The sequence below is a fragment of the Colossoma macropomum genome, unplaced genomic scaffold, assembly GCF_904425465.1.
Source record: "Colossoma macropomum unplaced genomic scaffold, Colossoma_macropomum, whole genome shotgun sequence".
Taxonomy (NCBI): domain Eukaryota; kingdom Metazoa; phylum Chordata; class Actinopteri; order Characiformes; family Serrasalmidae; genus Colossoma; species Colossoma macropomum.
In genome coordinates this window covers 33540499-33567444 of record NW_023494805.1, presented here as the reverse complement: position 1 = coordinate 33567444, position 26946 = coordinate 33540499, and the positions used below count along the sequence as shown (strand labels likewise).

Below are 26946 nucleotides of genomic sequence, written 5' to 3'. Positions count from 1 at the left end.
GCATTAGATGTTAGCATCTTTTACCCAGAAAGAATATCTTTAAAGATAGCATGCTGAACTTTTTATAACCAGAACAAAAAGTATTGTAACCGGCCACTCTCCTCCACTGTGTCAGCGTTGGTGTTTTCTGCTATTTTTTTTCTAACAGCATCAATATTGACACAAAGGATTATGGGATATGTACACCAAAGCTGCCTTCAACCAAAAAAAAAAAAAAGCCAAATGGAGGAATTGTAGCAGGCAGAGTTTTATCCAAAGATTTGTTCGTACATGACTGGGTGCTTCCCTGCCTGTGAAAACTGTCTGAGTGGGCAGCACTTATTACATTTCAGTCTCATAACTCTGTGGTCCACTGCAGCCATCTTTTAAACCACATGTGTCAGGACCAGAACACTGCAGACTTCAGCACACTGCCTCATTAAACACACCTGATTCAACTCATCAGCTAATTAGCAAGGCCTTCATTAAGTGAATTCAGAGCGTTAGATGAGGGTAAACGCTCCACAGCGCTTTGGCCCTTTGACATGCCTGTTTTAAACTATACATAGCAGTGCAATGCTGACCCAACCCTGCCCCAGCAAGTGTTCTGCCTAGTCTAGAGTCAGCCAATGTGAGTCTTCTCATTTCAATATAGAATCATCGCCCCTAAAAACAAGCCTTTCTTCACAGGTGAGGAAATTCTAGGTTAAAACTCACTGTACAAAAGCTGAATTAAAGCATTTTTCCCCCACTCATCACAGATGTCTTTCAAACTGCACAAAGAAGTATATTAAACAGAAAAAAGAGCAAAATAGGTCTCTTTTAATGATATTGATGAATAGATGTAGATCTAACTTAAACCTTTTTCTAGTTTTATGAATGGGACATAATCATATTAAGTTGAATGTTGTAGTAATACATAGAAATGGTCAGTCCAGTTAATTAGAGCTCACTTGTGTGTGATTGACTTGAATTCACTGAGTACATATTACTCACATTACATGTAGTCAAGCCTCTTAAAAGCTACTTAACACCGTTAGGTGGAACCATTTGACATAACATTGTTAAGTGCATCCAACAATTCTTTTTTGAATAACATAAAAATACTTAATCCAGTAAATTAGAATTTTCTCAAATCACTTTATTGTGATTTACTTGAATTTGTGAAGTACATATTACTCAATCAAATATCTTAGAAACTACCTTACACAGTAGGAACCACTTGACATAACATCTAAATCTGACTTTTCATTTTTGGAGTGCATATTTGGCTGATAGGCTCTTTGATCTTATCAGATTTCAGCATAGATACAACATACATAAAAAGGTTTTTGTGTGCTTGCTGACACATCATTTCTCGACTTGTATTTGCACTCCCAGAGACGTGAGACTCAACTCAGACCAGCATAAAGCTACATTTGAGCATCTCTGCATCTACCATGGATCTACACTCACTGGCCCTTTTACCTGGTACACCTACCATGTAAGTGCATTTTGTAGGTTCAGAATTACTGACTGTAGCTTACCTGCTGCACAATGTTATCAGCGCCCCTCTATCCTGTCCATCCATACAAAGGACCACTATAGGACCACCACTGGCTAGATATTGTTTGGTTGGTGGTGACTGTTTCAGGCCATCAGTACTGCACTGAGTACTGGAGTTTTACATACTGTATACCTTTACTGGCCACTTTATTAGAAACACCCACTTTTTGGTACACCTTGTATGTGTACAGTTGTATGAGTACAAACTGTAGGTCATCAGTGTTTGTCATCCTCTAGCCATTTGCCAGCGGTCATTTTCTGACCAAAAGTGCTATTAGTTGGATATTTTTGGCTGCAACATTATTCTCAACAACAGTGACATTAATCTGTATAAAAAACTGATGTTGCAACTCATATAGTTATGCAAGCATAACACCCACTACTACACTCTTAAAAAGCAAAACGTTCTCTGAGCCACACCACAGAAGAGCTGCTCCTGGTTCTCTGATGAACCATGTGTGAGTGTGAAGAACCTTTTAAAGGTTCTCTAAAGAATCATCCATTGAAAGGCTTTTTTTAGGGAACCGAAAATGGTTCCTCTTTTGCACAAAGAGTGCATTCAGTATCATTGCTGTGCTGAGAATGATCTGCTGCCCAAAGAATACTGGATGAGCAGTGACCTATGGTGGTCCCTTTCTGCTGTGTCTGCTGTTCCCCTCCAGAGGTTCAGAAATATGACTGACTTTAGTTCTGAACTTCTACCACAAGCTGGAACATAGCTCCTGCTGTAAAATTTGATTCAAAGGAGTGCAATGTGGAAATAAACCACACGTTGGTTGCTTCCAGAAGCAAAGTCTTAGACTTTTAATTGGTACTGTATATCATAAAGTCTACTCTAAGTGCTTCTTTGATAGTTGGAGTCAGGAGTTCTGATGCTGTACTATTTACATACAGAATGATATTATAGAGTTATATACTGCCCAATCATCTTCTACATGACCTTCTTCCACTCAAGCAGGGGGAGAGAATGGGTCATCCCCTGCGGAAAAATTCCCAGCTGTCCCTTTGCATGCAAGAACTAATAGACTGAAAAACTCCACTATTGCAGTGCTGCTGCAGTTTTTAAACACCTCAGTGTCACTGTTGGACTGAGAATAGTCCACCAACCAAAAATATCCAGCCAACAGCGTCCTGTGGGCAGCGTCCTGTGACCACTGATGAACGACTTGAGGATGACTAACACAAACTGTGCAGCAGCAGATGAGCGGGACTGACAAGGTAGGAGTGTCTAATGGAGTGGACAGTGAGTGGACACAGTGTTTAATAACTCCAGCAGCACCGCTGTGTCTGATTCACTTGTACCAGCACAACACACACTAACACACCACCACCACGTCAGTGTTACTGCAGTGCTGAGAATGAGCCACCACCAAATAGTATCTGCTCTGTGAGGTGTCCATGGGGGTCCTGACCACTGAAGAACAGGGTTAAAGGGGGCTAACAAAGTATGCAGAAAAACAGATATGGACACACATATATATACTTATTACTCTTTTTTAAAATTGTATGTTCTTTATAAGTCATGTAAATTAACTAAACTAAACAAAGCTTTGCTATAGTTGATATATATAGTATTCAGATTTGCTTTGAAGAGTGCAGTACAGTATTCCTTGTACCTATTATACATTTGACTCAGATGACCATAGTGTTAATAGTGGGGTGGACTTCACTGAGGAATGCACAATGGGCTCTTATCCATCTTTTATGAAAGATGTTTGTCAGCCCCTTAATAACCTCAAGAACGTGTAACCATCTACACATTTATAACACAGCAGAAAAAAACAGGTTTATGCTAACAATGGAAGTCCATCTGGAACTCATCTGTCAGCCAAAAGTAATAACCTCAGCTATTTTCAGTCTTCTAGCTGACTGTATATATTATCAGTTACCTGAGTTTGAACTCCATTTTATCTTCCAGTGAATTCAAAATTAACTGTTATGCATGTTGGAAAGTTTCCATTGCTAATCTGAGTTTGAGCAAGTGTCAGTTCACGAGGTATTTGAAAGGGGACTTACAGCATCTTACAATTTTCTGGTAATTTTCTTCCCTGAGGTCCACTTATGACATTTTTGTGGGCTCATGTACCAAAAACAGTCATAATTTCCATTTTCACATGACCATTTTCCAACCTCTCTTAGAACTAAAAAGGCTGCTTGTGTAACTGAACCTCTAAGATGATACGGGAAAATGACATCTGTATTATGTCTTTAAAAAGTAGTGAAAAAAAATAGGTAGGGCTAAACAGCCATTGGCTTAGTGGGATATATGTAAATATGCTACAAAAATGAATTCATAATGGGCTATTTTTCAGCTCTTTGTACTGTGGAGTGAACGGTACATTTTAGCTGCATTTACGTAGTACATCAAATCATAGATTAGGTATACACTTGTATGCAAATGTTTGGGCACCCCTAAATTACATATTTTGTTGGCAAAAGAAGTAAATAAAACCTCTGCAGGAAATGATTTAAGAAATAGAATTTTGTGCAAATGTTAAAGTTAATTTATATTGTTTTTATATTTATATTGTATTATTTACATTGTTTGACTAAAAATAGAAAAAAATAAAATAATACTTGTGGCATTTGCAAAAATTTGGACAGTATCGGAACTTAATTAACTTGTTAGGCCTTAACTGACTTGTTTGGACTGGTAAGGCAAGTCAAGAATTGTCATTAAGCATTGTCAGCTGGCAGAGTTAAAGGCCAACAAAGCAGGTTAAGGCCAATAAAAAGTATATCAGTGCTTCCACCTCTGTTTACTAGTGTAACACCAAAGCTATTGACTGTTTTTATGGCATGACAGTTATTCCTGCAAGCACTTTATTCACGCAGTGGAAACAGTCCAGCACAGTCGTGACTGGAAAGAACAGAGAAACGTTCATGGTGCGAGAACAGCCTTGATTTCCCTCAGACAACATAATCGTTTTTGTCACACTATGTTCTTAAGTCCCATAGAAACAAAGAGTAATTCTCACAAGCATTGATTTATCTGGGAGGAATTTTGAGCATGAAAAGCATGAACTTGTGAGATGATCGTCTGTTGCCTGGCAACACTTACATTTTAGACGTCTCTGTGGCATTATAATGTCTTTAAAAAATTAGGAAATTGTTTTTCAGAAACTACAACGAAACCAATATGATTATTATTTCATAGTGAATCTTCAAGGACCTGCTAGTGACCTTCTGTTTTTATCCAAGTTTCTGACCTAAAAGTAAAAATTTATTCACCACAGCATTAGGCTACTCTCAGTAGCTGAATAGGGCAATATTACAATAAATAGCACAAGCCTTATAACATACTGAAAATCAAAGAATATGCAAGATTAATTAAGCTTCTAATTGAATAAATCTTGTATTGGTAATAGTAATAGATTAGGGAAGGTTTCAAACAGCTGAAGCTGTGGTGAACCTGAGTGGTAGATTAAAGAGTATAGTCAGCCCCCATGCAAAATGAAGAGGATGGTTGAAAGCCACAACTTTTTTCAAGGATCCCGGTTGGATAGTGCAGGACATGGTTGAATTGGGGGTTACTGAGTTCCCTGAACTATGATTAGATGCCTCCTCCATCCCAAGGACCTATTTGGAAGGTGTGTTAAAAAAGCCTCTGCTATGATTAAACCACAAAAGTTCACTAAACAGAGCGTTGGGACAAAATACTTTGAAAAGGTAATGATGGCTGAATACTCAATACACTGTCCTAAATATATTTAGTAACATATCCCATTACAATACATAACAAGTTACATATTCAGAATACACTTAGAATAATATGTACATGGGAAAAACTTTGCAGTCATTTTTATTTACTTTATGCTATTTCTAGTTCTTACTGGTTGGCAGCTTTGTTCAAGTAATTCTTCTGATAACATATTTCATGAAAAGTTAAATTATTCAAATGAATACAAAATGTTCGGCCCACTGCTGCTCCCATAATCCCAGTGCTCTTTTAATGATCTAAGCCAACAAATTGCCATTTCCTAATAACCAAATTGTGCAAATATGTGAAGTGAGAAGCTGTGAGATTTTTAGTTAATGATGCATATGTAACTTGCTATGGAATGCATGCATGCACAAGTCCATTACAATACAAGCTTAAGCTTGTACATGTCCACTACTCAGTTCAGTCATCCCTCAAAAGAGTTTACTAATGCTCAGATTAATAACTGGCTCATCACAGTGATTTATCAGTCCACTCAGGCTTTAGCAGGAACCTCTGTGTTTGTAAAAAAGTCATTTTTTGAGTTCTTCTTTACGATATGTCTTTGTGCTGATTTTTAAGAATATTTAATAAACAAGAATCGATGGTGTTTCTTTGAAAGATGGTGTATATTTTTTTAATTTAGTGGGTAAATATTCCAAAAGCTTTCCCCCAAAAATGTAAAAATTAACTGTATTCTCAAAACCACCTTCACAAAGTGTAGCTTGGACTGAACACAGATACTTAATTTCTTTGTTTCTGAATACATATTCCAAATACTTTTATCCCGTTACATCCCAACCCTGACTAAACATTGCTGGGACGTTGATTGGGACTGGGTTTTACCTCTTTCCATTAAACATTGCATTTATTGTGTGTAGAGCTTCAGTCCTGTCCTTCAGACTGAAGGTTTTTCTACAGTCAAAGGCTTGTAATTTGTCTAAACTAAATTCTCTACTAAAGACCTGAGAGTTGCATCAATACAGAGAAGCAACTTCTCTGCATCAACCTTTACTGTGTCTACACTCATTAGGATAATAATTAGAACATTTCAAACAACTGACGATGTGATGAACTGTAGTGTTAGAGTACATATATATATTTTAAAGACAATTCAAAATGCAAAACTATGAACTGGATCCAAAGATCCTGGCAGGACAAGGAGTTAATTACTTTGGGGGTCAGAGAGTTTCCAAAGCTGCAATTAGATGCCACCTCCATGCTATTTAGAAACCATTTGGAGAGTGTACCAGAAAAAGGCCTCTGCTGCGATCAAACCACAGAAGTTCTTGAAGTTCAGTAAACATTGCTGGGAGTTTGATTGGAACCGGGTTCTATGGCCAGATGAGGCAAAAATAGAGCTATTTGGAAACAAATTCCAGAGGTGAGTTTGGCATAAAAAGAGTGGAAGTCACAGCAAAAGACTCTAATCTCCACAGGGAACTATGGTGATGGATCTGTGATGTGAGGCTATTCAATTCCAAAGGTTCTGTGAATTGTTACTATACATGGAGTCATGGACTCAAATAACGAATACCAAGACATTTTAGATCAAAATCTGGCTGACTCTTCCAAGAGGCTATCACTGGCTCAGGGTTTGAACTAGCAGGACAACAGTCCACATCGTGCTTACAAATCCATACAAAAATCAGTTCATTGACTACAAAATAAAACTTTTACAGGGTCCATTTCTCTGCCTTGACCTAAACTCCACTGCAGAGAGAGCTGAAAATGTGAGTCTACAAGCAAAGACCAAGGACTATGAAAGATCTGGAGAGATGTATGGCATCAGATTCCTGTAGATAACTTCTTCCGACCTCATTTGGTTCTGCAAGAGAAGATTCAGTGCTGTTATCTTGGCAAAGGCCGACCGCACAAAGTTTTAAACACAGGGGTGTGAATAATTATGACAGCAAAAGATTAGATCGCCTCACTGGAATGTTAGATTTCTGTCAAATTTTCCATGTACAATCAGACTGATAAACAACCAGCTTTTTTCCATGTAAGCTTTAGCCTAACCATGATTACCAATAACATTTATAAGCCAGTGTTTGTATTTGTTATTACATCATAGCAACAAATATACATATCACAGTCATTATACTGTACTTCTGCAACTTTTCAAAACTCTCTTGTCTGCACATTGACCTCTGCTAGGTCACTTCTCTTCTAGTGGTGTATGACTGTTTTATCTTTATTACTTTGAGCACTTTATCTCTGAGGTCATTTGTCTACAATTTCTCAAAGTGAAACATCTGGCCAAGGATTTCTTGTTTAATTTTGTGTAATTTATGTATCCTTTTATACCCTAAATACTACGTATTTATGTATAAATATATGGGTGAGTGATCCTACATGCTATATCTTTGGAACCTTTTATCCATCCATACGGATCCAAGTGTTTGATCGTAAAACTTTAACGCAGCGGGTTAGATCTCACAAATGTTCCATCTGTTCTTTAAATGGTTTCCATGTGAAATTATAAGGGCTGTGAGAACAATATGTTCACTTTTGTCCACTTCGCAGAACCTGCTTATTAGATATGCAAAACAAGATATTAATTATTAGGACTGTTATTACTAATATTACAACATGTAATGTTTAATTCTCAAATTAATGAGCAATACCCTTTTACTTCCTCACGTTTTTAGTGTTATTTATTTATTTATTTGATTATTTTATATATGGTGGCTGAGTATGGGCTGAAGGGCCTGTATTGTGTTGTTACATATTCAAGGGTCGTTCGTTTATATAATATTTGCCTGCTGTGCCCAGTCTTTGAGCCACCTTGGCCCTCGTAGTCTGAGATCCTCCGAGGCCCTTTGCAGTCTGAGCCCCCTGGGCACTAGACCAACTGGGCTGATCAGAAATCTTTCCCTGACTGGGACTTGCATATACCCACTTAAAAGTGCTCAGCAATAAGTTCTCTGCAGAGTTCACTTATTTTCACTTAGAATTTTCACTTAAAATTGTAACTATGTAATTCTAAAAAGTATGTAATTTTGTTAAAAAAAAAGGGGGTGCTCAAACTTTTGCATATGACCGTAAACACTCATGTTTAATGTACACTATATGGCCAAAAGTATGTGGACATACTACTATCAGACTTATATAAGCTTGCTGGACATCTTATTCCAAACCCTTAGGCATTAATATGGAGTTGCCCCCCCCTTGTGGCTATATCAGCTCCATTGTTCTGGGAAGCTTTCCACAAGATTTTGGAGTGTGTCAAAAGAGCATTTGTGAGGTCGGATACTGAAATTGGATGAAAAGTTCTGCCTCGCAATTGACATTCCCATTACTCCCAGAGGTGTTTAGTGGGGCTAACGTAAGAAGCCTATGCAGGCCACTGGAGTTCCTCCACACCAAACTTGTGAAACCATGTCATTATGAACCTAACTTTGCACAGAAGCACAATCATGCTGAAACAGGAAAGGGCCTTCCCCAAAGTGTTGCCACAAAGTTGAAAGCATATAATTGTCTAAAACGTCTTTGTATGCTGTAGCATTAACATGAACCTTTACTGGAACTAAGGAGCTAAACAATCCCAGACCATTATCCCTCCTTACCAGACTTTGTTGTTAGCACTATGCATTCCAATAGTTAGTGTTCTCCTGGCATCTGTCAAACCAAGATTCATCCATCAGACTGCCAGATAGTGAAGCATGATTCATTACTCCAGAGAACCAGTTTCCACTGCTGCAAAGTCCAGTGGTGGTGTGCTTTACACCACTCCAGCTGAAGCTTGGCATCATGGATAGTGATTTTAGGCGTGTGTGCGGCTGCTTGGTCATGGAGACCTATATCATGAAGATCCTGAAGCTCAGTTCTTGTGCTGATGTTGCTTCCAGAGGCAGTTCAGAATTGTATGTGTTATGTGCTTCTGCACTGGGTGGCTGTGAGTTTGCATGGTCTAGCACTTCATGGCTGAGATTTTGTTGCTCCTAGAAGCTTCCTTTTCATAATAATAGCACTTGCAGTTGACTAGGGCATATCTAGCAAGGCAGGAATTTCATGAACTTACTTGGCAAAGGTGGCATCCTGTGACAGTGCCACATTTAAAGTCACTGAGCTTTTCAATACAATCCATTCTACTGCTGGGGAATTAATTTTTACACATATTAGCAACGGATGTGGCTGAAACACCTGAAGTCAAAAATTATTGGTAATATAATGTGCATCTAAAACACAAAAATTAACTAAATGTTTTTTCTATTTTTATTCAATAAATGGAGAGCACACTTAAAGCATATACTCATTTACATGTGCACAGGATAAAAACTGGCAAGGTGCCCTCCAACAGCCATAATTAATTTCTTGGTACCAATCTGCCCCACCTGGAACAAGAAAAATAATCATAAAATTGAAAGTGACATAGCTAATATGCTAGCCACTGGAGAAAATTGCATGAATCATTCCTGCTCTAATAGAATGTCAAAAACATCTATGTCCGCTCATTGCTTGGCAGTGGCAGGGGCATCTGGTGGCCCAGATTGAGGCTGCAGGCTGAATTACTTTGCTGTGGCCCCTGCGTGGATGATAAATGGGGTGACAATGAACAGCAGGCAGGGACTGAGCAGAGAGGAGCTGCAGGGAATCAGCCAAAGCCAGCATGTGTCTCTTTTGCTGATCTATTACTAACATTGTCAACCAGAACAGGCAGATCTCTTGACCTTCTAACATCTGGAGCAACCTGCTCAGTATAAATAACACAATTAGAACATCACGAAATTAGAAAGTAAAGGCGCCTGGTGCATTTTTGCCAAATCATACCCAGCAATATGCTGCAAATGATTGCAATTATGGCAGTCAATTATGGCATTGACAGAGGATGCAGAAGAATAAACAGTTGCAATAAACACTGAAGTTTGTTAACAGTAGGCTATAATTGCCAAGCAACCTAAGGATTTTTTATGCATGAACATAACGACTTTATAATAAAATAAAAATAAAATCATATCATGTTTGGGAAATACATATAATATTTCTCATTATGAGATGTAAAAATGTTACAAGATTATCCAGCATAGACATATTTGTTTGTTTTAAAGGGCCCATATCCTACATTAGCACAGAAGGAAGAATGGATTCCACTAAATTTGCTGATATTTTGGAAATGTGACACAGGACAATGACCCAAAACATACCTCAAAATCTACCATGTAGTACTTGGAGAAACACTAGCTTTTGAAATGCCCTCACAACCCCCTGACGTGAATATCATTAAAAATCTGTGGGTAGATTTTAAACCTGCAGTGCATGCAAGTCAGCCCAAGAATATTGCAGAACTATAGGTGTTCTGTAAGGAAGATTTGGGGGAAATTCCTAACGAGAAAAGAATGACTCTTAGCTGGCTACGCTTGCAAGCTGTGATATCTGTCAAATGGGTGTTTTTAAGTACTGTCTTAATACCTGGTTATGCACTTGGGCAAGTACTTAACCCCCCTGCAGCCCCAGGTGGTGCTGCTCTGCTCTGCTGGCAATGCTCTGCTGCTCCCAGAATGGGCATAGTTAGGCAGGGAAATAGGGGTGGCCGGTGGCGTACTAGAAGAGGGTGAATCAGCAAACAGAAGATTGAGGGTTGAATCCCAAGACTGACTGCACGTACCTAGTTTTATAATATTGGAGTACAATTTTGATTGTACACAAGAAATAATGCTTGAAGCCAGCAAAATTATGCGCTAGTGGATTGACAAGAAACATTAAACATATTGACTAGATTTAGGATGATTTTATTTGTCAGTGTATAATTTTTCAGTGTTTAATCGAGCAGTCGTGTGTGTGTGTGTGTGTGTGTGTGTGTGTGTATACATATGCAGTATTTTGCAACAGCTACAAATGTGACTCAGCCAATCAGACTTGAGAACAGGAACTACCTGTTTTGTAAATGTTGCTTTAAATCATGCAAATTTTAGTGATTTTGGAATTTACCTGCTTAATGGTAAACTAGTCTGCATTAGACTAGTATTTCATAATAAAATACACGTGTCTGATGTCGATGCAATAATGTGCCTCCAGAGATGAGCTTGGAACCGGATTTAGTGTCCTACTTTTGGGAATCTGGGAATTTATCATGCATTAGGCCGAGACTCCCACCTACCCCCCTGCCACATACATGCACGCACACTTGCACGCATCCAAACACTTTTTATATCATTCTGTTTTTGGAAAGCCCTCGTATCGCCTTGGGCAGTGTTAAATTCATCTGTACATTATAAATGCAGCTGCCAAATACAGTCCCATCCAAAAGTCTGGGTGGCCCTGGTCAAATGATATGTTTTGTTGATTTGTCGATTAAGTTACATATTCTTTGCAGAAAACACACTTCTGCTCATTTTATTTCACCATTACCATTTATTTGCTGAATTTGAAATATTTGGACAAAAGGAAACATAAAATGTGCAAAAGTTATGGCACATTTTTAATTGTATGTTTTATTTTTTTCCCCAATATGTTAAACTCGGCAAAAACATACAAACTGTGCACTGAAATTTGCTGTATTTAAGTTTGCTCTCTGTTGAGGATGTGTTAAATTATTTTCACTTAGAAAATCAACAAAAACACGTGATTTGACTCCAGTTATTCAAATGGTTTAATATGAGTGTAAACTGTAGATATTCTTCACTCACCATAAACATACTACATGTTGACTACCTGAGTATTACAGTCACACCAGCCTTTTATCAGTCTCTGGTAGCATAATCGCACTGCTATGACATTACTGTCATATGAAACAGAAAAGCAGCTCTGTATCTTTGCTGCACACTGAGTGAACTGAAGATAAATATTTGGAATCTTGAAATGCAGACTTTTCCAAGGCTTTTTTTTTTTGTTTCAAAAAAACTTCTTTACACGTTGCCTTCACGCTTGTTATTTTTAGAAACGAGGGCTTGGAATAACTCACATCCCGAAATGGAAATTGAAGATCAACATGTTGAGAACTTGGCTCTGCAGCTATTTCCCCCAAGGGAATTAATGACTCATAAAACCTGTAAAAAAAGAGATTGAAAACCTCACATGTCCACAATTATCACACAAGCACCTCCAAATACTAATAGAGGAAAGCTCTAGATCCTCTCATGGGGACTGAATATGATTCATCTCTCTTTTTTGCTGTCTTTCTGGACAGTCATCTCTCTCTGCTGATGAAAAGCATATGACTTTTCCATTTGTTTGGCAGGGACTTCAATATCTGCCATGGGGACGCAAACTGAATGAGGTTCCTCATTCTACCACTAAAGGCTCAGCTGAAAGCTCCTTTTATATGGCATTCAAATGGATAAATCTTGTTATGGATCTGGAAAATCCCAGTCTTAAATTTAGAAGATATTACTGCAATACTGATACTCATACTAAGGCAAATCTGCCCAGAAGCTGTAAGGAAATATTTTATTCTTAACTAGTGGTCACCGGCTCTGCTACTGGAGATCTACTTTAATGCACAGTGATACTCCAACCCTTGCAGAGTTAAGCTCAACCCCACTTGATCCATGTAATTGTAGTCTTCAAAAGTCCTTGATAAGCTGAATGAGATGTGGGTTGGAGGTGAGACCAGCAGAGGCTGGTTGCCCCAGCTGTACATAAGTTTAGACGTAAGCTAGTTATAAGGAAAGTGTTTACTAAGTTCAGGCTTACACATCACTAAATCAAACCAACTAGTTTCTATGTTGAGCTCAGCATTTACTAAATACACTCAGGTCCATAAATATTTGGACAGTGACATTGAAGTTATTGTTATGTACTGTTGGCAAAACTGAAGGAAAAACACCCCAAGAGCAAGCAGAAACAGAAGGCAGCTACAGTAAAGGCCTGGCTGAGCATCACCAGGAGAGAAAGCCAGTGTGTAGTGATGTCTATGGATTCCAGACTTAAGGCAGCCAGTGACTTATTACGATATGTAACCAAGCATTAAAAATGACTCTTTGATTGATTTTTAGTTTGTTCAATTACATTTGAGCCCCTAAAAATGAAGAATATATGTATGAACATGATTATGATTACCATTCCATTCACCCCATTTTGATGTAAATATCCTCAAATTAACATCCAACTCCAAACATGAAACTACCTTTTACAGCTCCAGTTCACATTAGCAAGCTGTTACTAATTAGGACATGATTTACGGATTGGTGGTGCGAATTTAGTTAAGGGAACGTTTCAAACAAAGTCACATTAATTAATTTGAATTCAGAACCATTAGCCAACTGTGTTTGGCAGACAGAGGAATTAGACCTCCACATTTAACCCATCCGTGCAGTGATACATGCACCCACATACATGCACACTAGTGAACACACACACTAGGGGGCAGTAAGCACACTTGCCCGGAGCGGTGGGCAGCCCTATCCACGGCACCAAGGGAGCAGTTGGGGGTTAGGTGCCTTGCTCAAGGGCACTTCAGTCACGTACTGGCCAAGGTGATTGAACCGGCAACCTTCCGGTCACAAGGCTGGTTCCCTAACCTCTAGCCCAGGACTGTCCCCAGTAAGGGCTTGGTAAAGACTTTGCACACAAACAAAAGTAGAAACACACACAAAATTGATGCAACCAAGTCCAGGAGGAGGGCTGGAGACCACTGCTCTAATCAAATCCAGTAGCCGGTATTCAATCTATGCCTGAGACATGGCACCAATTATATTTATTGTTTATGAAGTTTAGACTTTGGTGCATGGGACAAAATGATGAATCTATAAAACTAAAGAAAGCAAATGACTCACACACCAAAGCAGAGGGCCAAACAGGCCACAAAAGGAAAGATCATGCGGATACCAAAACATGGTGCTCAAGTGCAAGGTGCACAAGGTTATACAAAGGTCTGTTCCAAACAAATTAAGTTGCATCTCTAATATCTTATGCCTACTGCTCTTGTATCCAGATGTGTTGGTAGAGTTTAGTGGTCAAATATTGTCTCTTAAGTACTGAAATGGTCAGATTTATGGTTGTGTAAAACTAGTGTACACAACATCAGATACATGATATATTTAATATATACATAATAAGATAATAATAACAATCAATCCCAAATTCTATCACTGAACAGAGAAGATCCTGAATTATCTGTTTTTCAATCCTCACCGGAATTGTCATCTATTTTGCAGTAAAGTGTCTTCCTTGTCTGAAGGAAGGAATGCAAAACTAAGCCTACAACCTGTTGGACCTTCAAGCTGTGTACACAACAACACAAGCATCTCAGCTGATCCTGATTCATTGCCTCTCCACTTTTACCCTGTAGTTAACTAATGTTACCATAGAAGGGAAATGCTCATAATCCATCAATAAAGCCAATACATCAGTCCTGTGGCAAGGCTATTAACTCCCTGTATAATGTCAAGGCTAATGTACACCTCACTGCAGGCACTTAAGCTAAGAGACATATTGAGGTCACAGAAAAGTCTGGAGCCTGGAAGAAGCAAGACATGTAGAAGGTTTACACAGGTAACACTTGGCCAACTACACTCCTATTAATAAAAGCTTCTTTAGAACAATGCTATACCATTCAAACTACTCACTGAAGAACCACTTCTGGTTCTTTAAAACTGTAGCTATTAGGCTAGTCCTCATGGTCCCCAGACAGTCCACATTATTCCTCAATCCCAGCTCCCAACAGCACATTTGGTGGTCCCTGAGTACTGGTTTGGCACACACAGCTATCACAAGCCTTTCAATGGATGTTTCTTACAAGGACCATTTTTTAAATGAGCTATGAGAGTGAAGAGCTGTACATCCAAGCCAAAAATGATTAAAAACACATTTAAAAGTCAACTGGGTTTGTTTGTTTGTTTTGTTTGTTTGTTTGATTTTTATCTTGTTTTTTTTTTCTGATGAGCTTGCATATTCTGCCGGCCATTTATTCTTGATGTACTCATAGTTGTAACAAGAACATGCAGTTTTGTGCGAAAGTTTGGGCACCCCTTTTCAAAAGACGTTTTGTTGATTTTCTAAGTGAAAGTAAGTTTACACACTTCTGCACATTTTAATGCACAATTACTGTTTATTTGCTGACCATAACATATTGTAAATAAAATAAATAAATGAATGAATAAATAATTAATCAAATAAATACATAGATAAATAAATGTGGCCTGTGCAAAAGTTATGGCACATTTTATGTTTTTGTCCTCAATATGTTAAAATCAGAAAATAACTACAAACTGAGCACATGTGAAATGTTAAAAGCAAGCTACTGAATTGACATTGAAATCAATTTTGAACGACCGGGTAAACAAAACTCCCCCTCATTCCTTGTCAGGCCAGCTGACGTACTGAAAACAAATCTTCAAAGTATTCTATAGATTAGACTAAGAAATTTTGCACTTTTGCAGAAATTTGGAGAAAACTGCCATTTTTAAGTGTGTTCTCTGTAGAGAATGTGTTCACTTATTTTTCACTTCACAATCAATAAAATTTTTTGACCAGGGGCGTTGCATGTTTTGCCTACTGAATATCAACTGAATTGAATACATATGCACCATGAGAGTATTTCATGATGAATGGTACAATAGAAATGCCTAGGTCAGTTAACCTAGGTCAGTTAATGTTCATTGAAAGTTGAAACAGTGTTTTCCTGCCTTCTCCTGTAAAGTTCCCATTTCGGAAACACAAGATTTTGTCGCAACAATAATGAAATGTATTTTGATACACAGACAAGGAAGTATTAAGATATTACACAGACAGGCATCAGAAGCCTAACAAGCCTTGGCCGTTGCGTGGCGTGTACTCAACTTTAGCAAGTGCCAAACTAAGTGCAATAGGATGGACCAAATGTTCCTTTGAGTCAGACATAAACACTCTCACGACCTAGACCTCCCCAGAGTGAAGCCCGCTATCGTGGGAGCCCGGCTTCTTTCTTGTGTGATGATGTGTGCAAATGTTTACAAATGCTCTTTCATGTAAGCAGATACTGCCACATGAGGATCAGACCATTGGCTAAAAGATTAGGCTAATTGCAAAAACTGGAAATTAAGTTGAACCCTTAAGCCAGTGTTGAGGCAGGACAAGATGACCCAACTTCACAATTATGGATCCAGCTTTTTGACTGTAAATCATGAAAGAATAAATCTACTGTGATTATACTGATAAATACTGAGAGATTTGTTTTCATATTCTTTGCATTCCAGATAGCTAACGTCACAACTGTTCAGGCAAATAGACAATTCCTATGTATGTTACTTGGCCTTGGTCTGCTGTTTTCATTTAAGGCCTTGCTTTCACATTGGTGATGCTACACATATATATATATATAAAAGTTAAGTGACCCTTATTAGTCCCACAACAGGGAAATGTCACCTCCGTATTTAACCCATCCATGCAGTGAAACACCACATACATACTAATGAATACACACACACTAGGGGGCACTTGCCCGGAGCGGTGGGCAGCCCTATCCACAGCACCCGGGGAGCAGCTGGGGGTCAGGTGCCTTGCTCAAGGGCACTTCAGTCACGTACTGTTGGCTCAGAGCATCGGACCGGTGACCGTCGAGTCCACGACTGTCCCCAGTAAGGGCTTAGTAAAGACATTGCACACAAACAGAAGTAGAAACGTACACAAAATTGATGCAACCAAGTCCAGGAGGAGGGCTGGAGACCACTGCTCTAATCAAATCCAGTAGCCAGTATTCAATCTATGCCTGAGACATGGCACCAATTGTATTTATTGTTTAGACTTTGGTGCATGGGACAAAAAAACTGCCCCCATATATATATATATATATATATATATATTTGTTAGCTACACATTAGCTATATACTCACAGTCACACCACACACACAAATAAATATAAAAAATGAAAGCCATTGTAACTTAATGGCCTATATACTTCTTCCTAAAGTCATTACATCAAGTAATCTCTTTCATTCAGGCTTTGTCAGGTATGCAAAACAATTCCGTAGCAGTCCTATTCTGTTCCAACTCACCCCATGATGTAGATTCATATCAGCTCTGCCACTTCAGATAGAACAGTTTCTTCTATAAAAACACAGTATCTCTGCCTGTGTCCTTCTTTCTTTCCTTTTCTCTCTCTCCTCTTTAAACTTTCCTTCTCTGACAGAGGCTCCTGCTAGACTGGCTTTTATTTATGTCCTTTTTTGGGACTGGAGGAGATGGAGTTTGCAGAATTACTCTCTGGCTATTACAGAGAAGAAAACTCCCCCCAGTGTAAGCCTACTGGGAGGGCTTCTGAAATCTCTCTACTGAGGCAGCAGCGTGTCTGTGAGTGACTGACTATATGTGTCATTTGATTCAGTTATCAACATATCTAAATGTAACTGTCTGTTGGCCTGTCCTTGTCTTCACCTTCTTCATTATTATTATTATTTTTTTAATGAATTGATTTTTTTGAGCAACAAAAGATCTCCAGCATGCGGTCACTCAGCTGTCAGTAAGTGGAACCTGGAGCAGGTTGGTTGGCCACTGGGACCCAGCATGGAAAAAGTCCTGGTTCCCTTTGCGTGCAGCACCTCAAGGTAACTAGACTCTAGGGTCCAGCACATGTAAACACGTGAGGGAAAAACAGTGCCAGGCCTTGAGCTCAGGAGAGTTACAACCCTACCAGGATTAGTTAGCTTGGTCACAAGCAAAATAAAACATGCCAAATAAAACATGACTCATGGAGAGGTTTTTAATGGGCAAATGCACATTTTTCCCAATTTCCTTAATTAAAATTACAAATGGCCGTCATAGAGGTCTTGTGTCACGATTTAACAACAAGGGCAAAGGCCAGCAGAGGCCTCCACTGAAGTGAATGATGCCTCTTACAACTAGTGTTTGATCCATGAACAGATGTTCTTTACAAGCTCTGTTCCATAAATCAAAACTCTTTTTGTAGCATATACGTTATGTTTATGTCTGTGGCTGAAACCTTTTTTTCACAATTTTACTTATCACAATTTAACACAATGTACATATCACACAGTTTCTCTCTGAGACTGCCTTTAGTTAGATAGCTAATGTTAGCAAGCCAAAGTTAGCTTTAACATGCTCAGTAACCATTACAAGGATTTTAAAATCCTTAGCTGCATGTATGACACAAATAATGCCATGTAGACCAGTCATTGAAGAACGAATCAATTTAACCCACACTTGAAACTTCTAATTGCAGTCTCTTCTTATTGCTGTTCCTCTTAAGCAAAGACTACATGAGGTAAACCAAGATGGTGCATGCCTATTGAAGTCTATTGGCCAAAAAGGGCTGCAGTCTTGCCTCAAGCCCGTCGCCACACCCGTCTCCAGGGCAACAGCAGCAGCCTGTGCAGAAAGACTCGGCAGCTGGCTAAATAAACTTGAAACAAAACAGTTTTTTCTTAAAATCAGCTCAGTGGAAAATGCATTTTCAAGCTCAAAACAGTGCTGTAATCTCAAAGGGGGTAATATAATCACTAATGTTTGGTAAACTGGCCAGAACTTCCAGCTGAATAGAACTCGAGTCTCTGTTGTCTGCTTAAAGGGGGAGCGAGTTCCCCCTGCATTTGCCTAAGCCATGTGACCGTGTTCCCGGAAATATTTTGACATGCCGGCTCTCGCTTCATGAATCCTCTCTGTCTTAATCCCCGTTTGGCAGCCTGCCGCCACTGAGTGCAAACCGTGTTCCACACTTCATTTTTCACCAAGTGTGGTGCAACATTTGGGTATTCGAGGGCCCATTTCCTACATTTCTCATGTATTTTATTAATTTCCCATGGTCTACTTATGGCATTTGTGTGGTTTTAATTGACCAAAATCAGTCATCAGTCTTTTATACATGACCATTTTCCAACCTCCTTTTATCCCTAAGAATTAAACAGGCTGTTTTTGTCAGAGATGAGAGGCATGACAGAAAATGCAATACCACTTCAAAAACTTTTCACGATACATATCACTATATTCATTTTCCCGAGACAAAGTAGTACTACATTTAAAAAATATGCTTAAAAAATTAAGAATACATTGATTTGCATTCAACACTTTACATACTATGCTACCCTAAATCCAGTTAAACTGGACAAATTATGCCCACATGCAGTTATTCAGTGTTTTTGAGCACTAATGACAACCATGATAGGCTCAGAAAAGCATATTGTTGCATATTGTGATGTAATTTATCACTATAGCAATATTGCCTGTTGTTACTGTGTCTTTAAGCCTGACATATGTAAATGATCTCTGCTCTGATTGGCTGCCCTGTATTGTGATTCATTCAAAAAGCAGTCCAGGCTAAAACACTCCTTACAACTTAACCATGAATGGGTGGAGCTAAACTTCTGAATAAATGGATATTTATGGATAAATGGATAAAAAAATATTGTGTTTGTGTGACATTACCAAAACAGCGAATTCAAAACGAGTCATTTTGATTACTGAAAAGAGATGAAATCTAACAATGTTGATATACTACAAAGAATAATTTTATTTCAAAGCAATGAGGAACATTCCGGTGTCCTTGATATGGGACCTTTAACAGTACAAAACATCCCTGTTGCTTTTTTGCAGTGAGAACAGTAAAATAGTCTAATATACTAACAAAGTACTTCATTTAAGACACAGGAACTGAAACAAGTCTTTCCTCCAAACTCTGCATGCAAATTACAAGGCTATCATTTGCCTTGGAGTTGAAGGATGTTGAACCCAGTCCAATGCCAAAGACAACAGTGGCCTACGCCAGTGAAACAAAGTGAGCAGCCTTCAAAATAAATAGATATAAAATAAATGGAAAAAGAAAACAAAACAAAGAGAATTATAATTAGAGCAGGCTTTGTCCATGACTACGTGCGAAAGACAGGGAGATGTTGATATTTGATCAGTCGTGGAGTAAAATGTGTATGTGCTGCCTTTGTTTGAAGTACCTGCGAACTGACCACTGTATGGGACGCCAGCTCGGAAGTATCCGCTGCTTTCATCTCCTTCTAAATATGCCTCTGATCTTTTCCCCTCTTTGCTCTCTTTGTACCGGTAAAGCGGGTTTTGAGGGATTCGTATGTGTCTCACGTTGCGTTCATAGAAGAGTCGGATGTGCAGAATTGCAGAGTTTTCCTTGTAATCTCTGAATCTCCTTCTTCGGCCTTTCATTTCCAATTCATGAAAGGCTGAAAGGATGGAAACAGCACTATCAGGTTTGCATTTGAAATTTGTTTTAGCCTCAAATGACCTCTCCCCCACCCCCATTCTCTCTCCCCTTCTGCCTCCCTCTCCCTTTTGTTGAGGTTCAATCTGAATAAAGCTTCAGTGACTATTGCAATTATGGAATTAAGTGTATGACAATGCTCGGTCTTATGCTAGCTGCATGCGCTACAGTATAGTACAGGTCAGAATGTCATGGGACACTTGTGTAGTAGGTTTCATTCTCACAAAACTCGACCAGGGGGAAGAATTGACCTCACAGTCTAAATTGAGTAACAATGGTTTGTATTGTTTCACACTAAATAAGTACATTATGCTGCAGATTGTCTTCAGCGATTACGATGTTTCATTCATATTCTTTCATAATGAAAGTGCCTTACAGTCAAACAGCTTGATTTTCTTACTGTGTCTTAAGACTGATATGTAAATGAGCTTTGTTGTGATTGGCTGTCCTATATTGTGCCTCATTTGAAAAGCAGTCCAGGCTGAAACACTCCTTATAGCTTAAGCGTGAAAGGGTGGGGCTAAACTGCTGCAGGCTGAATTCATGGTTATGTGTAAATGGATATGGATATATAAATGTAAAGGTATTCATGACAACACAGAAACAGTAAATTATAAGTATAATGAAGGCTCTCTAGAGGTGTTTGAATCCATTTTTTTCCCGTTTATTCAAAAACATAGTATCAAAATCACAAAAATACAGAATCAGAGACAGTCCAAAATAGTCAAAAACCAAGATAGCTTACAAAAACCAGCAAAAGTACCGACAAAAGTCCAGAAAAAATAGTCCAAGAATTCAGAAAAAAGACCAAGTTAACCATGAATCCAGCAACAGCAGTGATAAAAGACTCTGTACGCCAACAAACCAACATTACTTTGCAGAGAGCATGTGTTTGTGTGGGTCTTACAAAGGGAGGTAGACGAGCTGCAGGTGAAAGAGATCAAGGCGTCATTAGGAAACATCAATACTCAGGTGAGGGTGACGTCTGGTGTCGACGGCGGGTATTACACCTGACAGGTTTCCATGATATGGGCCCATTAATGTGTTCAACTACATGCTGTCAGTGCACCTTTTTCTAAATTAGCAATAGGTTTTAGCGTTTCTGCCCGTTTCTCCTCTGCAATTTTATTTTTAGTCTTCTTTCTTCAGTCTTCCTTTTCTTCAGAATATTACACACAGCTGATTTTGACATTTTCAGCTGCACTGTAATGGCACATATTGACATTTACCCTAAAAAAGCTTCCTGTGGAAAAATCCCTGTCTGAAAGTGTGTTACCGCACAGCGTTTCCACTACTGCAGTGAGGAGTATGCCTGAATTAAACCAGTCTTTTTTTAAAGCATTACAATTACTTAAAATTACAAACTGTCCAGTAAATTAGTTTGTGATCAGAGAGGATCTGCAAATATGTCTGAAAGAGCAGTATATTTATCGTTTTGTCAACAGAAATGCTTTATGTTTTGCATTTTTATAATGAAAACAGGCACTTCAGTTTCCTTGCGTGAGGACTGTGGAAGCGGTGGAAATTCATTTTTAGTAAAACGCGCCATCTGCTGGTGGTCTGACATTAAAGCAGCTCAACTTCACCTTGTAGTTTTTGCTACGGTTACTGACCACTTAACACAAACACCTGGCCTTTAGGTCCGTGTGTAGTCGGGGTCTTCTCTAGTGGGGTGAAGAATGGTGACGATTCCAGGGTCCCATAAACATTACAGTAAGCAGGATGAATTTGATATATATCGGTGAAGTGCAATATGATTATTAATCTGTTGTACAGTTACCTGTCACATAGTTAAATAGCTCAAAGAGCATACAATATTCATTAATGTAGTTTCAATCTGATCCCCTTAAAAACAAAACACAAACAAACAAACAAACCTCACTGGCACTCTGCTACGCTTCCTTGAGCTTGTACTTTTATTTAGCTGAGATGAGAGACTGTACTGAGTGAGAGTATGAGAAAGAAAAACGCTTCAGGCAAAAACAAGGGTTTATTCCAAAAAAGACATGAGAGAAAGAGGAGAGGGGCACAGGCTATATCCCCCCACAGGAAAGGTGTGTTTATTACATTGTTTCAGCAGTCCAAGTAAACAAGCTAAGAACATTAGCTGACTAACTAGGCAGGTAGAGGCAGTTAAAGGCCGCTAGCTAGCTCAGTTAGCTACCCGACTGAAATATGCCGTTAGGACGAAGATTTTATGTCCAAACAAAGACAAGGGTGTAAAGAAGGAAGGAGCACACTTGCACAGCACCCTGGTTTGAGTGCTAACAGCGTTTGGAGCATCTTCAGCCCGCTAAGTGTGAGTCAGTGTATGTGCGGGTTCTTCATATTTAAAAATGTCCATGTAACTATATTCACAGTGTTGAGAATCGCTGCAGACCCCGCCATACAATATTACCGTGCTACTCAAGCCGTGAAATAATTCCATTTTTTCAGTATTTACAGATTTGAGTTGTGTTAAAGTTAAGTATTGTGATGACATTTTACAGTATATTACTTTTGGCTACCAATTATTCATTCTTTTTAACGTCTGACTAACTTGAAATTACTATGTTCATCTCACTTGCAAAGAAAAACACAATGTGTGGTAGACAAATTAGCAGCAAGTGAATAAAGTTAAAACCTAGTCCATTGACTGGGTGGCCTACACTATTGAAAAAGACGCTTCTTCAACGGTTCTTTAGAAAAAATGGTTCTGTATAGAACCATGAACACTGAAAGAACCCTCTGCATGATTAAAGGGTTCTTTGCATCATGAAATGGTTCTTCAGACTGATGGTGATTGTGCTGTACATGCTTCTGTATAGAACCTTTTTGAAAATGGTTCTTCTATTGTTATGATGTCAAGATTGAAGATCTGAAGAACCCTTTCATGATGCAAAGAACTCTTTAATCATACAGATGGTTCTTTGAGTGTTCATGGTTCAATATAGAACTATTTTTTTGTACTTAAGAACCCTTGAAACACCATCTCTTTTAAGAGTGTAGACTGTAGTGGTCTTTCTGATTTCTCCCTAGAGTGGGGAATCAGTCTACTTTGGTTATCTATTGATCTAAACAAATTCAATGCATATTGAAAGTATTAATAATTAATAAAATGTTGATACTTTGGCCTCCGTATATCTATGCTACTTTTTAACCCACCTATTTTCTAAATTATACTGTATTGATGTGTCTCCTACTCCATCTTGCGTCTCTTTTTCAGTGGTTGCGGTCTGTATAGAGGACATGTAAGGTGGACCTCATAAAGCGGTCAGTGAGTGGAAGTACGGTCAGTAAGGTAGGTGTTTCCAAAAAACGTGGATGTTGAGTGTAAATCTGGAGGATATCCAGTATAAATACTGTCTTTATACTATCAGATAATTTAGTTGTTGACAAACACATGAAACGTGCATTCATTTATACAGCATTTTGTTAATGTGTGAATTTAATTTTACAAAAATTAACTGACTAAAGTACCAACAGACTCTCACAAAATGACACACAAGTTGCAACTACAATACCATACGTGGAGAACAATACTGACTAAAATGCTAAAAATTGCTATGAATTCTAGGATGGACTAAGAACATTGTCTATGAAGGAAATGGTGATTTAAATAGAAACATTTTGGATTTTAAATAAAGAAATTTTGAGTTAATAATTGGTATAATTTACTTCAGATTTGTACAGGTGAGTGTCAGTTTGGCTTTCCTTGGGAATCAGTGCTAAAACACTGTGAACAGAAGGTGGATTTTACAGAGCGTTATGAACAGAGATACTGTACTTTGCATTTTAGATGCCCATTTATTTCTGTGTAGAGTTATAATGCCTCTTGGTGTCGCACAGCTCCATATACGACCGTGGTGGCCACATTGGTCCTCTTCTGTACAGTTCTCCTCTGTTTGTTCCCGAAAGTCAGAGCAGCGTAGTTTACTTCATCTGTCTTCTGTTTTTTACAAAAAAGTCACTGAGATTATTTTCATAGCTTTGAGATTCTAAATGTTATATTGTACATTTATCAGTTTAATCAGTCCACATTTAACTACCACTTACATTATCACTTGCGCTGCTAACCTCACCTGTTACACCTACAAAAACATACACACATGTAATGCACACTATAAATTGCATTTGTGGTAAAAAGTAACAGCAATATATTTAATTTTATGAAATAAATGAATAAATTACTAAGTGTTTCATGAAGTATAATGCTTTAACAAAGTGTTAAATGTAGAACTTTGCACATGCTTTAACAACTCGCTAATTCTTCTTTGTATTTATGTGGATAAATATGACATGCTGTTTATGATTCTCAGTAGTAGAGTTTTTACACATTCTTACCTGATCTTTTCTTCCTTAAGAGATGAATGAGTAAAATGATGAACAATATGGATGCCACATTAGTTGTTGCTAATGCAGGCACTAGGTATTGAAACCATAGCCTTTTTCCTGGAATCACAAAAAAAGTAATTTTTAAAGATAAAGATAAGTTTAACTGAAATATTCATATGATTTTTGCAAGTACATTTAAAGCAACTGTTCATCTCACGTAAAATTAAATGTGATGCATTTAAATTATTATACAGTAATGAAAATGGTTGTTAAGTGTCCCAATTAAATAACTTTATAACAAGAGGGCACAGTTAACTATAAAGTGTATGACAGAAGCAGATCACCTACCATCTATCTTTTCATTGTCTTTGGTCGTTGTGTTTGGTGAAACTGCTGTAAAACAGTACATTCACAAGTAATATGTGTAATCTTACTCTGAAAATCAATTATAGATTTAAAACTTGGCAAAATAGTCTGATTGAAAAGACTGGATTCAGCTTAAAGGTCTTACTACTAGTATGATAGTAAATTATTGCTTAACGAATAGGTTAAATATAACAAATGATAATTTTGTCTGAGCACTGGATTTGGAATATTTAAAGAACAATAAGGACTAAAATCCAAAAAGCCCAGAAACTGTTTGTTTGTATTTTCTTAATTTGTCAACCCAGTCTATTTTAGTAAAATGTAGATTCTGTAAAGTTTTATGTAATAATAAAATTTAGCTGATGGATAATCACAGTGTATTTAATAGAAGCATTGAACAGCTAGGCATTTACTAAGTGCGTCTTCATATTAAAAATAATTAAGTAGTAAAATTGAGACATCAGTCCTTTCCATAGTACTCACCCTCAGAATGTTCTTCAAGCATGAGCTTACTCCCATTTCCCAAAAAAAGCTTTTCATAAGCAAAAAGCCCACAAATGTATGTTGCAACATCTGCTTGTTCCACTGATGAAAACGACAGATTGAAGGTCTTTTGGTTCCATGTGCCTTTGATTCTGGAATGGTTTTCAAATTGTTCACCCATTGCCACATCGTCCTTTAATGATTTAGCTGTAGCTACACAGACTGGAGCTTTATTACGAGGAATTTTGATCCAGAATAAATAAAAGTGCCCAGTTAGCAGAATGTGACACTTGAGACTGGTGGAGTGTCCAGGCTGTACCTTCACTGTTGAGTCCAGCTGTGAGATAAAACCTCCAGAAGCATGTCCACCTTAAAATGACAGGATGCAGAAATGCAGTGATTATCTATTGACTTAAACTTGAGAATCATATGACAAACTATTAAAGGAAAATTCATATCTTTGTGCCTTAAACTGTGAATCTGTTAATTTCCATGTTTTACTGGTTAAACATTTTATTTTGTAGCCAAGTTTCTCTAGATTAGATGGATTCAACAAGAGGTAAAGGTATATACTCACTCTGGACCACGACTAGAAAAGTTAGATATAATAATCCAGTCATATTGAGGTTGACTTAAAGAGGACTTTCCTCTGATCATCTAAAATTTGAACTCTCCTAAGATCAAGGAAAGAGGTGGGCTGATGTAGGGTATTGCCACTTTTACATGCAACTTGCTGATTGGTCAGTTTCACTTACATTTGTTGACTACGATAGCTGACATATGTAACTCTTAAAATGTTTTCAATGCAGCAAAGCTTCTCTCAGTGAATGCTAAACCCTTTGTCAGTATTATGGAGATGATGAAAAGGACCAAAGATTAAGAATAACTAGAAGAACTAGAATCATATCATGTCTTTTAGATCTGAAATGTCTGAAAGAACTATTTATTGGATGTATAGATTTTGGAAAAAATATTTGGTGTAGAACCTTTACATTATTTAAAGGTTCTTAAAACTTGATAAAGGTTCTTTGCACTCACACATCTTACAAAAAATGTTCCTTAATGAATCATCCAGTAAAAGAATTTTTAGGGTACCAAAAGTGATTGTTCTACAGCATTGCTCCAAAGTCCTTTTTGGTTACATATATATATATATATGGTAGGTCCATATTAGAATCTTAATACTAAAGTTTTTCTTGCATTCAGAAAGAAATATGGGATTCCAAGAACATGCAAAAGGCTAAAGACATTCAAGGAAGACAACCAAAACTCCATACTGGCTCAAAGATTGTGAGACTTGTAACTTGAAAAAAAATACACACTATGAAACATATACGCAGAAGACATTAAAGGGAGCACTATATTTCTGATTGCATACATGCTTCTTGTTTCTTGTAGAGTCATGTATACATACAGAAAGAAGAGTTTGCATTGACTAGTTGACTGATGTGTCCACTAGTCG

The 26946-nt window shown here is 38.0% G+C and overlaps 2 protein-coding genes across 2 annotated transcripts in view; both read right to left on the bottom strand.

Moving 5' to 3' along the window:
* Positions 1-17300, bottom strand: part of pde5ab (phosphodiesterase 5A, cGMP-specific, b) — a 66688-nt gene extending 49388 nt beyond the window's left edge. Inside the window, exon 1 of the mRNA XM_036596124.1 lies at positions 17140-17300. Coding sequence (XP_036452017.1) covers positions 17140-17144 — 5 coding nt within the window. The 5' untranslated portion in view covers positions 17145-17300. The remainder of the gene's footprint in view (positions 1-17139) is intronic.
* Positions 17301-24123: 6823 nt separating this feature from the next.
* Positions 24124-26153, bottom strand: LOC118825415. Its single transcript, XM_036596000.1, has 6 exons — positions 26062-26153; positions 25485-25853; positions 24984-25028; positions 24645-24752; positions 24357-24391; positions 24124-24249 (listed from the first exon to the last, which is right to left on the bottom strand). Exons 1-6 carry the CDS (start codon positions 26102-26104, stop codon positions 24124-24126), a joined length of 726 nt encoding a protein of 241 aa, XP_036451893.1. The 5' UTR covers positions 26105-26153.
* Between the last annotated feature and the right edge of the window lie 793 nt (positions 26154-26946).

Bases quoted from the DNA above. Each gene is read 5' to 3' on its own strand.
- LOC118825415 (XM_036596000.1), bottom strand. From the start codon at position 26,104: ATGACTGGATTATTATATCTAACTTTTCTAGTCGTGGTCCAGA. The intron at 25,029-25,484 runs GTGAGTACTATG...ACTGTTTTACAG, and splicing joins GCTTGAAGAACATTCTGAGG to CAGTTTCACCAAACACAACG. The intron at 24,392-24,644 runs GTAAGAATGTGT...ATGTTTTTGTAG, and splicing joins CTTAAGGAAGAAAAGATCAG to GTGTAACAGGTGAGGTTAGC.